This window comes from Muscardinus avellanarius (assembly GCF_963383645.1).
Source record: "Muscardinus avellanarius genome assembly, chromosome: 6".
In the NCBI taxonomy this organism is placed as follows: domain Eukaryota; kingdom Metazoa; phylum Chordata; class Mammalia; order Rodentia; family Gliridae; genus Muscardinus; species Muscardinus avellanarius.
This window is the reverse complement of record NC_137791.1, coordinates 127,668,647-127,682,205: the sequence shown is the minus strand read 5'-3', so window position 1 is coordinate 127,682,205 and position 13,559 is coordinate 127,668,647. Positions and strand designations below refer to the sequence as shown.

The 13,559-nt window shown below is 41.6% G+C and overlaps 1 protein-coding gene across 6 annotated transcripts in view; it reads right to left on the bottom strand.

Moving 5' to 3' along the window:
- The window catches only part of LDB2 (LIM domain binding 2), a gene marked incomplete at both ends in the record, with an annotated part of 388,217 nt that overhangs the window by 56,040 nt on the left and 318,618 nt on the right, over window positions 1–13,559 (bottom strand). For all 6 annotated transcript variants that reach the window (XM_080697020.1, XM_080697021.1, XM_080697022.1 and 3 more), the window contains 2 exons: window positions 7,375–7,458; window positions 10,306–10,428. In XM_080697020.1, coding sequence (XP_080553146.1) covers window positions 7,375–7,458; window positions 10,306–10,428 — 207 coding nt within the window. The remainder of the gene's footprint in view (window positions 1–7,374; window positions 7,459–10,305; window positions 10,429–13,559) is intronic.

Sequence of the window (13,559 nt, the reverse complement as noted above, 5' to 3'; positions counted from 1 at the left end):
TTCCACTCACTTTCCTGGAGGCCACTTCATGTCCTTCTGTTGGGGGTCATTTTTGAAAGTTAATTGCCCAGTTCTTCCAGGCATTGGACTATCCTCTTGTTGCTTTCAGTGGAGGTGACATGCAGGGACCAATGTTCTTTAAAGCATACCAATAATAACAACAAAATCTTCACGCACTTGGGAAATTAAAGATACAGGATCAAAGACCATGACTGTGAACCCAAATGCTTCTGCTTCCAGTTAGTGATACTGTGTATGTGAAGTGTTAGACTTACCAAACAATAACAATAACATAAAGCCTATAGATAGCATTGAAAATATTCAGTGATGATGATTATGCACCTGTAATGGTTGTATTGTGAAGGAATGCCCAATTTATGGCACATGCCCAAGGCTGCTTTTTGCTACCCAACATCATTAATCAATCATTACTCCATTTTTTCCTGATCTTTCATATATTTCAGAATCTCAACACAGAATTCAAGGCCATGACCAGTAAGTAAAAGATGACAAGTTCAATACAACTTACTTGGTTTTTTGCAGTAGTAATTTAAGATTTAAAAGTATTCCTCACATGGACTATCATTTTCACTTTCACCTGTGATGCGGTTACTATGGTTCCCATTGGACATAGTCATTTGCCTATGCAAAAAATTGGGATCTGAGAGGTTAAGACACTTGATTAATGTTATATAAAAATGTCAGCCTGGCATGGTCACACACACATGTAATCTCAGCCACTCAGGATACTGAGGCAAAGGGATCACAAGTTCTAGGCTGGGTTGGGTAGCTTAGTGAGATCTTATCTCAAAAGTAAAAATGAGAAGGGCTGGGTGTGTAGTTTAATGGTAGAGAACCTCTGGGTTCAATCCCCAGCACCACAGAATAAAATGGAAGCAGTACAAGTTGAACCCTCAGATAATATAGAAGAGTCCTGCTATTTATTATGTTACTTCTGTATACCAGGTTTTTATAAGCTGTAGTTTATCTAATCCACACACCAACATTGTGAGACATACTATTCTTTCCATTGACCCAAATTTTTAGGTGGGAAAAGTGGAGTTCAGGGAAATTTGAGTGCCTTGCTCAGCGCCTTATAGGTGGTAACGGGAAGAGTTAGGATTTTCATCCACATTTCTTTGAATTTGAAACATATTTATATTTTCCTCAAGTGGCCTCTAAAGTCCAGCCTTCTATGTATAGATACATATCTAAGAGCAGCAGGACATGGCAAAGATGTTCAGAAGGATGGCCATAACGACTTCAACACTCAACCTTAGAGAAATGAATAAATAAATACTATTATAGCACCATACTAGAATATTTGTAGCTATTCAAGAGGTTAATATGATGACTATGTAGGAATAAGCACGTGTTTATCAAACAGTATTAAGAACTTGTATGTGACCTGATTGCATTTATGCAGAAATTATGCATATGGGTAGATAAAAAGTAAGAGAATATACAAAGAAAATGCCTTTTGGTTTGAGATTCAGGATAATAATATGTTTTTAAGTTATGTTAATCATAGTGCTAAAAAGTAAACCCCAAAAGTATATGTGTCCAAGAATCCATAAAAAATCTGGCCAAAGGAAATGCAAAAAATAATTAACCACTAAAATTTTTGTCCTGAAAACTTGAAAAATTCATTGCCAAAATAACAAAAAGGGCATAGAGACATTTTTAGTGAAAATTAAATACTGATTAAGAGTAAGTAGGAATGATATTAGAATAAAAGTTTGACATTGGAAAGTCTGGGCATTTAAGTGGGAATTCTACTTACTAGAGAGAGCAGTGGCCTTGTGCCATGTTTCCTTTTATTTCCACAACACACTCCTGTCTTTTGCACCTTAGAATGTATGGTGATGCCGGGCGTGGTGGCTCACACTTGTAATCCTGCGCTTGGGAGGCAGAGACAGGAGGATCACACAGATTTGAAGCCAGCCGCGCTGGCTTAAGAGACCCTGTTTCCAAATAAAAATATAAAAATAGGTCTGGTAGAAGGTCTTCCAGGAACCCCAGTACCACACACAAAAAAATGAATCATAGTTTTTTGGTGTCATTCAAAATTAAGTCTTTCATTTACCAAACTACTCCTCTGCCAATCATCCACTCAAGTGTCAATCACTGGATGCTTATGAGTCTTCATATTGGTTAGACCCTGGGGCAGTAGACAGTGACTGGAGTGACAATCCTTATGTGGGACTTGCCAAGAACTTAAGTACAGGACCCTGTGTACAGAAGTCTGGGAGCTCTGGGCAGGGGCATCCACTTCACTAAAGGCAGTGGAGAGTCTCACAGGAGATGATAGACGAATGGATCCTGAAGTATGAGAAGGATCGAGTCTGGGAAAAGTAGATGGAAAGAGAAGAGAGAGAACAGTGTTCCAGGCAGCGAGTCATACTGTGTGAGGCATGGGAGCAAGAAAACATCATGGATTTGGACCAGCTGCAGGTGGTGTGTGCACTACAGGATGAGTGGCACCACTACACGATGCAATGGAGTAATTGACTAGCACACTGAACACTGTGAACAAGTCAAACCAGAGTCATCCCCTGACATTAACAAGAGTCTCTTTGGAAGTCTTTCAGGGATATCAGGAAAATAAAAATATCTGGGATGATCCAAGCTCTCCAGTTGAGGTTGAATGGAAACAGACCTACTTGGAGGAGAGATTTAAGTGCTTGGAGAAAGGGAAGGTATTTTAGCCATTCTTGTAAACCCCATCCCATCACTTTTGAGCCTTGCACCTAGTAGATACCACCCAAAGGTCTCCTGGAGGACTGACTGACTTAAAATCTAAAAACAAACATGGGTGACCTCAGATTCTCAGAGAGGTAGACAATGTATAAAGCATACTACTCCTGAAGTATTCTGAGCATACAAGAATTCTGTGCTCTGTTTTATGAGAAATACATGCAAACCACATTGGCATATTCCATCATGGCCATTGGGAAACTTTAGGGGGTTTATTTAAATGCTAATGAACATAGTTTTCATATTGCCTTTCTTCCTGTCTTTGTAGTATTAGAAACAAAAGAGACATCCCTTATTTTTCAAATTTAAAATCTTATTTTTCAAAGCTATTTTAAAAAAGCCAGCATTTAAAAAAAAAGCTATTTGAAAAAAAACCCATTCATATAATTGCATGTAAGAAATCTGAAATGATGGTGATTTCAAAACTCAGTTGGAAGGAGTTTTTACTTCAATGAAATTAATGGCAAGACTAGGAAGAAGATCAGACTCCAGGTGTGCTGAACCACCAGCCCTCTTCTTAGGCAGTCTACACACAGTAGAATCCAATAAACAGCTCAGCCACACCCAGCAGAAGCCCAGAGACCTTTACAGAAGCACACTCTTGTAAATAGTAAGGGAAATTCCACATGTACTTACCTCACTAGATCCCCGTGGGTAGTCTGCTATATACCATTTCAATGATGAGAAAATCCAGGCTCAGAGAGATCAAGTAACTTGCCCAAAGTCACAGTGCTGGGAAGTAGATGTTCTCAGGCACCTATTCTTATCTATCTAATCCCTGAGCTCACACCATAGCAGAAGGCTGCTTTGCCTGAACATGCTATTGTCAATGGAAAAAATCTTCTCAGCTATCCTGCTCATGTTGTATAGTTCTATCTATGAACACTTACCTGTTTCAATACCTAAGACAAACATGAAACTTACACGCAACTTCCTAGATTCTCCACACACAACAACTCTGTCTGCCCTTTCCTGTCTCTACTCATGGTGGGCCTCCATCTAGACTGGCCTCTGCTTTGCTGCTTGGGGACCACCCACTCCCCTTTTAGAATCAATCCAAGGGTCATCTCCTCTGGAAAGATTGCAGCTTCCTGTGTCCACTTACTAATACCCTCTCCCCATACTCTGTTTTCCTGGAGTCAGGCAGGGATTCAAATCCCTATTATGCTTAGTCCTGGGACCTTAGAAAGTTACTTTTATGACCTCAGTCTGCCCACCTGTGAAATAGGACTAAAAGTCTTTACATCATAAGATGCCCATCAGTATTTAATGAGCAAGCAAGAGAGAGAAAGATAGAGAAAAGGAAGAAGAAGAAGAAGAAGAAGAAGAAGAAGAAGAAGAAGAAGAAGAGGAGGAGGAGGAGGAGGAGGAGGAGGAGGAGGAGGAGGAGGATAGTGGAGGAGGAAGAGGAGGAGGAGAGGAAAGGAAGGAGGAGAAGAAGAGGAAGAAAGTAGAGAAAGTAAAGGAGGGGAGAGGAGAAGAGAGGAGAGGAGAGGAGAGGAGAGGAGAGGAGAGGAGAGGAGAGGAGAGGAGAGGAGAGGAGAGGAGAGGAGAGACTCTGCAAAATATAGCAGCAGTGCCTGGCACCTAATAATCAGTCCATAAATGTTAGCTATTGATGTTTATAAGTGTGACTGGGACCTGTTTCTCTCCCAGCATGTTTGTTTTTCTGCCACCACGCAGTGATCTCCTTGAGGGCAGACACCTGACACAAAGGTGAAGTCTCAGAAGTGCTGTGAATGGACGCTGCCTCCCCAGGCAGAGAAGCCCTGGTGGGAACAGAGCATGCCCATGCTCTGCTGTCTGGACCCCCCAGCGAAGGTCACACTGCCCTCTGTCTTCCCATGGCCATTGTGCTGGATTCCTTCATGTAATGCCAGGGACAGCAACACTTGCTCCTTCCATCAAATGTAATGGACACATTCTTGAATTCCTGGCCTGTTCCCTTCATTCTAGTTCTATTACTAGATGATTGAGTGGTACCATCACCCTGTTGAGAAATACCCCATAGATGGAGGATACATCTGTGAATCCCATTCTGTGAATCCCATCCTCCATGATGTAATGACTTCATCCTTCAGACCCGTTCCCAGCTCCAGCCTGAGTAGCTACCTGGATAACTACGCCAGAGAGACTTAATCAGCAAGCCCCAGCCTCTCAGAGGTCATAGAAGCAGCCTCCAGAGGAAGGGTGACACACCTGGCCAAAGCGTTTTCCTCACTGGCCTGGTGATTTCCACCCATGGTCCCTTAGGAGTCGCTGCCATCACACCTCTCAGCACAGCACTCCTCCAACCTCTTCATGCTGGGAAGGGATGAAAGGGAACAGAAGGATGTTTGACGACCCACATACTATGGCGATAGCTGTTCTTGTCACTTAAGAAACATCGGCCAACAGAGTCCCCTAAGAAGTGCTGCTGGCAGGCATCTGAGTTCAGTGCCATCAGCTGCAAAGTTCAGCCATGGCCCCTCATGTGCTGCCTCCCTGGTGACATGGGCCATGTGGGCCAGCTCTGCATAGTTCCCGACTGCAGGTCAGGTGAGAGTGATTCAGAGTTTCATGGGAAAAAATGAACTCATTTTGCTGTGGCTACATGGCTCTAATTGCTTACTTTCTGCACTGCTTAATTTTTTTTCCATGTAAGCCACTGCACATGGACACTTCAAATGTCTGGGGCATTAGACATTGCTAGCCTTCCTTTACAAAACAGAAATGTATCCATTTACAAATTCTTCTTCTCATACAGAAGGTATTGGACATGCCAACATCTTAGTCAGGCCTCTTCTTCTGACCCAAGGAGTGCTTACTGAGGGTCTTCATTAACTCTGAACAGTATCTCAGAGGACCTGTTGAGGCCGAGGCAAAAGCCAGATTCCTCATGTCAGTAGGAGAGAGTTAGATGCTAAGGCAGTTAACAGTGTATGAATTTGGTGGCTATGCCTCTGTCTTAAAAATATTAGGTGATAAAACTACTAGGGGAATCTTAGATCTTAGTTCTAAGCAGAAGAAATGAAACTGTCATTCTTGGTGACCCCTAACCTGGCCAGGTCTCACCACAGAAGCCCGTGTGCACTGGTTCTATACAATGAATTTGAGATTCTCTTTGCCTATGACTTCCAAGGGGCCCAGGACTGCCCCCAGGAGCTGTTGCTGGGGAAGATGTCTTCTATCCTGACCACCTTCCTGAAATGCAGTTCCTGAGTGGCACAGGCCTCCTTCTATTCCAGCACAGCTCAGTAGGATTTCAGCAACTACCTTGACCAGACCCTTCCCTGGCCTTCAGGGGCTGAGGTGTAGCCCAGCACTGGGAGCACTGCCAAGAATAAGGTTCCTGAAAAATGCTCTGAGCCAATTAGCAGGTGATTAAGTGAATTAATACATGAGTGAAAAAGGGAAGGTGAAAAGGCCCTGACCCAGGAGGCACGAGTTAGGGATGTAGTGTTACAAGGATCCAGAGTGAGACAAGATAGCTGGGCACCATGTTGTCCACAGTGACTCCAGGATATAGGAAAATGATGTACACATATTAAGTGCTCAGTAAGTCATGACAATGGACACTCTTCCTGCGCATTCTGTCCCCGGGCCCTCTGTGAAGCCCTCCACAGGATTATCTGACTTACTCTCTCCACTAAACCCCATAAATAGCTGATACTATTAGTGGCAAAATAAATGAGAAGACAGTAGCAGAAGCTGACTCCTCTGAGAGTGCAGGGAAGCCACAGCTCTGTTCCTTGCAGCGCCGCCATCCTCTTAGAAATCAGGCAGCTGAGTTTGGTAGTGAGGCATGTGGGCTTTTCAGCACACTTCCTGGGCTGAGACTTAGTTTACCAGTTGGAGAGTGAAGCTGGGTGGCTTACCTGAAGTATTCAACCTCTGTCTGCCTCGCTATCTCCTAGGGCTGGTGGCCACGCACAGAGCCTGTGGTGAGACTCGTCAGGCAGGAGGTAAGTGGCCCAATATCTACCTAAAACTGGTGGCGTTGAGACTTTGCTTGATAGCACCCAGACGCAGAAATGGTTCCTGGGCTCACGGTTGGGAGAGGGGGGTTGCCCTTCTTCCCCCCTTCGTGGTCTTTGTGGGCTGCAATCCAAAGGCTGCAGAATGTGAATATCTGGGGTGCTGGACCACAGGGTGGACGTCAACCACCCACAGGTGAGCAGAAGAAGTGGTGGAGAGTAGGAGGAAGGAAATTATCATGGATTAATCCATGTTAGAAATAGCTAAGGTTCGTAACTAAGAACTTGCCCAAGACCTCACCAGGGGGCTGGTCATAAAGCCTGGGAGAGGCTCTAGAGGGCCAGATCCCGGTAGGGTCCACTGAGGACGAGGTACAGGACTGCTTCCATCTGCCTGGGAAGTCATTTCAGAGTAAGCCCAATCCTGACAAATGTTAGGTTTCATGCTTTATTAATTAAACCTCTTCCTCTCTTTAATACACATAAGCACACACCCATGAATGCGCGCGCACACACACACACACACACACATACACACATATGTGGTGGTAGAGAGCATACACCTTGTGCTATATTACACTTCCTTTTAACTTTTTAGTTCTAGATGCACAGAAACCTGGAGTACCTTTCAAACTTGATCATGAAATATAATTGATCTTACCCTGAGGTAGTTGAGGGTAAAGTTCGTTAGACCCATCCGGGTGATGTTTTTGGACAGTTGATCCAGGACCTGAGGATCTTGTGCCTAAGCAGAAAAAAAAATCAAATTTTTTATCCTTGTGATAGTCACATGGAACTCTTAGACTGAGCTACCGCTGCTAAGAGATGCAGTCTTGACACTATCGATTTTTCTTGGAGGGACAGATTGCTGGAGACCATTTAATTTACATTTTGAAAACACTTGTGTATAGCACTCAAGGACATTTTTGGATCAATTGTGCAAGACTAGGGAAAACCAAACTGCCTGCAATGTTACTTTCTCCACGTGGAGGCCCTGGTGCTCTATCTTCAGGCTGAAAGCTACCAAGTCCCGCCAGGGGAACACTGGGCCAGGGCCCTGGATCCAGGCATTTCTGAACTTGACACTATGAGGATAGTGCTGTTTTTACAGTTAGGGGCTGAGGATTATATTTGAAAACTTTGCAAATACCATGAAGAAATATATATGCATGTATGGTGAGAGAATTCTTTCTTCCCCACCAAGCAGAGGCTAGAAATAGTTGTTCTCAACAATCTTCATCCTACAGGATTTTACGAGTATCACATTTTTCAACATGTCAACCACATTTTAGAAGGGGAGGTAAAATACCATGGATTTTGTTTGGCTGAACAAAAAAATTAAAATTCTTTCCACATTCCATTTTCAGATGAGTTTTTTTTTTGTGGGTGTTCTTTCTTTCTGTGTGTTCTTCCTTTTTCTTAGTCAGTATAAACAAACTTTTACAGAGGGAGATGTAAGGAAATCTGCCTTTGTCTCCATGTCTACATTCTCTATGTTATACTAATAGATCTTTAATTTATTCTTTTCTGTATTTACTTTTTCTCATAGTTATATCATTAATTAGATTTGTGTATATAAGTAATAAGCAGAGTGATGAAGAAAACAGTCAGAGGGTATCAGCTTCAGAACAGTTTCTTGAAAGCAAGTCATTGTGAATACTGAGTCTACAGTTACTGAACTTTCTAGGAAGAGGTGGTTCTATATGGGGTCTAGATGCATTGAGGAGCCATGGCCAATGTTAAGGAGCTTCTATTATGGTCAGAACACAGGACACAAATAAACAAATGGAATACTGTTACTGCAACTGATGAGAAGCAAAGCCAGGCATGGTGGCACATGCCTGTAATCCCAGTTCTTAGAGGCTGAGACAGAAGGATCTCAGGGCTGAGGTCAGCCCCAGAAATTTAGTGAGCCCTTCAGCAAGATAGAAAGACCTTATTTCAAAATAAATAAAATAAAATAAAATAAATAAAATAGGTCTGGGGGTGTAGTGCAGAGATAGAATGCCCCTGAGCTCAATTCCCAATACCAGAGGGAAAAAAAAGACCAAGAATTCCTGAAGAGGTCCTACAATAGACCAGGAAGACAGTTATTGAATCTTAATTCTCATTCAGTTCTCTAAGGTATACTTTATTACTATACCCATTTTATACATGAGGAGCCAGAAGACCAGAGATGCCATGTAACTCTCCCTAGGCCACACAGGGATAGGAATCTAGCCCTAGGTAGTCTCAGTGTGAGTCCCAGGCTCCCAATCACTCCTAGTCTATTTTGAGAATAATGAGTGGGTAACCCAGACCTCTTCAAGGAGAATGAAGGATGTGAACTAAAACTTCAAAGGACTTGGGGCATGGATAGTTGGAAATGATGGAACAGGAAATGAGGTGCCAGAGCAGAGAGCCTGAAGTCAATGGAAAAGACAGAGACTGGATTAACCAATCAGGTCAAGGAATATGAGGACAAGTGTCTAGAGGGAAAGCCAAGAACTAGATAGCTGGGAGACAGCTGGCTGATGTTTGGGGTCAGAAGTAACTGGGTCAAAACCTTGGTTTTGCCACTTGGGAGCTGAAAAACATTTGTCAATTTATTGAATTTCTCTATTTTTTTCCTTTCTAAAATATGAATAATTCTAGTTTACCTTACTAAGAGACTGAGAAGTACATATCATAACCTATACAAAATGTTTAGCCCAAGGCGTGGCACAGGAAACTCTTGTAAATGGCACCTACTGTTATTATATTCTCTTTTGACTATTCAGGGCCTTCAACATCAGGCCCATTGAACCTGCTGAATCATGCACTACAAAGGGGGCATTAATTTAAGCCAATGTCTTGCCATGTCTTCTTAAAGGATTATACCTGGCTAGTTCCTACTTAGCTTTAAAATAGATCTCTAGAGTAGCATCAAATCCACACTTGACCTAGTTGGTGCTCAATAAAGTTGTAATTTATGGCCAAATGAAACCAAGAGAACCCCAACTATTCCATCTCAAATCCAGCACCAGGGTTGCTTAGGAGGGACTGATGCCTATTGACATTGACCTGAAAAATCATGAGCCCCACGTCACATCATGTCAGATGGTTTTAATCAAAACTGGAAACTCTTCTTGTTTTATTCCATTCCCGAGTTATATATAATAGGTTTATTAGCCCAGGCAGAGCAGTCCTTGATAATGACTGAATAGAATTTAAGGGAAGTACAAACCATTTGTTGAAGTAATTTCAGTTTGGAGTTTAAAATAACAAAGCATCTCAAAAAATCTCAAAATAATAAGGCATTAAGAAGAGTCTCACAACGCACCAATGTCAGAAATGAAGAAAGCGAGAAATGGCCTGTGGATTGAAATAGCTGAGAAAAATTCAATATTTAGAGTTAGTTACCTAAAGTGTGATTGCTCCTGGAGTTCTTTTAGAGAGAGACAGAAAGAGATAGAGAGATAGAGGGATAGATGAGAGAGAGAGAGAGAGAGAGAGAGAGAGAGAGAGAGAGAGAGAATATGAATGAGAATGAGAATTAACTGTGTTTTTCTCTTGGAGTTAAATGGAGTAGGAGAAATAGGAAAGAAAGTTTAATAGAAATTAAATTACTTACATGCATGGCTAGAATGCTTCTTGGGACTAGCTCTCTGTATTGTCTAATGGTAAAGTGCCATGTTTTTATTCTCATGAGGTCATCAAAGGTGAACTCCAAGATCAGCCTGCCTTCTGTGCACACCTGGAAGCAACAAGCACACTTGTTATGCAGTTCAGGGTAGCCACGTACTTCACTCACGCCAGCTACTCCACATGTGTCCCTTCCTGGCCTGGGTGGTGCTGATTCTTGGCAAAGATTTGACACAAATGGTTTACCCATTACACACCAGGAGAAGTTGTCAGCTACAAAATCAGTGGGTTCAAAGGACAGCAGGCTGCTCAACAGCCACATGTGCTAGTAGCTCTATTTATCACCATGGAAATTCTATGAGCCTTTCTCTTTTTATCTTCAAACATGACAACAAAGGCCATCTCATATAAATATTGGGTCAAAAAGGCCCGGCACACAGTATGTGTCCCCCAAATGGTACTATTTCACTTTTTACTTTTCTTCCACATTCACCAGCCTTTCACCACCACGAGAAGAGTGCTTGTCCTAATCCTAATCTTGTTGACCCTACTCTAGCAGAAAATATCATATGAAATTACTCATGCTTAAATATGAATTACATAAAAAAGTTACCCAACTACAGGAAGTTTTCATTTTTTGTGTTTGTTCATTCATTTTTTGTGGCACTAGGGATTGAACCCAGGGGCATTCTACCTCTGAGCTATAGCACCAGCACTATTTTTATTTTTTATTTTAAAACAGGGCCTAAGTTGAGGAGGGTCTCACTAAGTCATTGAAACTAGCCTTGAACCTGTGATCCTCCTCTCTCAGCATCCCAGGTGCTGGGACTACAAATGTGTGCCACCACACCTGGCTAGAAGTTTTTATTTCTAAAGAAAAATTTCACAGTGTAATAATGCTAAACCCAAGTCAGGAATATTGGTTACTGACACGTGGAAAAGAGAGACTTATTTAGAGAGGCTATTTCCTGAATATCATCACATCAATATCACTTGCACAAAGGGAAAGTGAGAGCGATGGGGGCTTTTATCTTTCCAAGGGAGGGAAAAAACATTATAAATACAAAAAATTAGGCTCTCTTTCTTTATAGCATAATTGGTGAGGGGTAGCATTTTTATTTTCTTTTGCTATTCATCTCATTTTTAGCAGATAGTTCCTGTTTTATTTACTGTTCTTTTCACTATTAATGACTTTGAAGTGGAAGAAAATGCCAGACAATCACACATCACTGAGGTTTTTTTTTTCCAAGCCACAAGACAGGAAGTGATGGTAGCACATTGGTCCAGTTTAAATAGTTAGGATACATTAATCAGCCCATATCTGCCTTAGGGAAGCTGTACAAAGTAGTTCATGGAGGACTTGAAATCTGAGTTTACTTTTTACTCATTTTGGAACACTTGGAAAATCAAAGAAATCTCCTAAATTTCAGTTCTCTTATCTCTTAAAAGAGATAACAATAGCCTTAGGTAGTGTAGTTGGGAAAATAAAGGAACATATATTATCTATGTAGATCACACCTGGCACAAGTATAATGACATTGCACAATAGCTGTACACATAACACACACACACACACACACACACACACACACACACACACACACATATCCCTAGAGAGCATGGTTAACCCTTGACCATAGATGTCATACTGAGCTTTCTGAGTTGTAGGAGTTCATGAGGGGTCATCTCAGGAATTCTGTCGAAAGGAGCTAGGATTCTACCTTGCCTTCTAGACTCTCCATCCATTTTTCTAGAGTCTACCAGATCAGCTTTGATTGCATCTACTTTAATACATTGGACTTCTAATCAAGCTTTTCTTGGGAGAAATTTCCCCTAACTAAAAATGAACACACACAACTCCAGAGACATTTAAAAAATACTTTTACAAATGCATTAAGAGTAACTGAATAGAGGATAGGAGGATTTCTGAAACTATAGTTCATGAAGATGCTTAATAATGTGTATCAACCATTTATGAAATATTAATAATCACTTTTCTTATTGGGGATTTAATATGAAATGCCAGCACTTATTGAGTTCCAACCAGGGCCTTGGCACTGGATTAGGTACTTTGTACACACTCCAAATGAAGGTAGTATTTTCTTTAAACAAGCTGGAAACCAAGATTGGAGAATTACTAATGAATGTCAATAGGGCATTACTCAAGAAATATGCTGTGAACATCTGCCATTTTTTATCAAAGTTCTCAAAAACACTGTAAGATAATTATTGATAATCTGGGTGGAGACCTCTACTTGAGATCCAATTAGCAGAATCTGTGGGTGATTTCAGACATCTGAGCACCCTGCCCCCAAACTCCTGGGTTGAGTCATCTTCAGAGCCTCGTTTTTGGCGTCTTAGCCTAAGAGTTGAGCCCATGGAAATAGGGATGACTTTGGTGTCTCAAAACTCTCCCCTCAGAGCAGCCTTGCATTGGAATTAATTTACCAAGGTTTTTAAAAGAGTAGCTTGGAGATTAAGCCATGTGATTCTCCCTGGGTGTTAGTGTGACATAAGCCACATGCAGTGACAACTGTCACAAAAGGGAGGTAGCTATTGCTAGCTATCAATAGAGGAATGTCTTGATATGGACAAGGGTATTTGGAGGCTATAATCCTTTTCTTAAATAGAATGGATTATTGTATATTTAGACAAATATTAGCTCAGTTAAATGTCAAGTCTTTTTATTATCTAATCTATTTGCGTAGTGTTTATGAACTAGAAACCCGGGGCAGGTAGAGGTTTCGGTTTGCTTCTCCTAGAATGGAATTTCACAATGGGAAGGCAGATATGTGGGCCTTCCAATGGATCACTCAACTGGATAAGGTCAACTGAAATTGTGTTCTTTGTTCACTGGGACACAACAAACCAGTTGGGGACCTCTCTTAACAGTCACACTGTCATGGGCCTACAAAATGGAAAACTGTCACAATCCTTCGGCTCCTTCATTTTTAGCCCAAACCAAGAATCAGCTTTCTTCAGAACATACTATGTGCAAGACAGAAATCCTTAGAATGGAATCTGAGATGACTGTGTTGGGGGTTGCTGGCTCTTGTTTTGCTTTTGTTTTTTAAGGAAAATTAAATGACTTCCTTGAATGAAAGAATGGAGAATAATTCTGGCCACTGCTTGTTTTTCCCAAGTAATTACATCCACAGCTTCATTCGTGGCCCCCAACACCCCCTCTGCTCCCATAATAAAAGTTAAATGAAACCAAAGGCTTTGTGATTTGTTTTATATGCA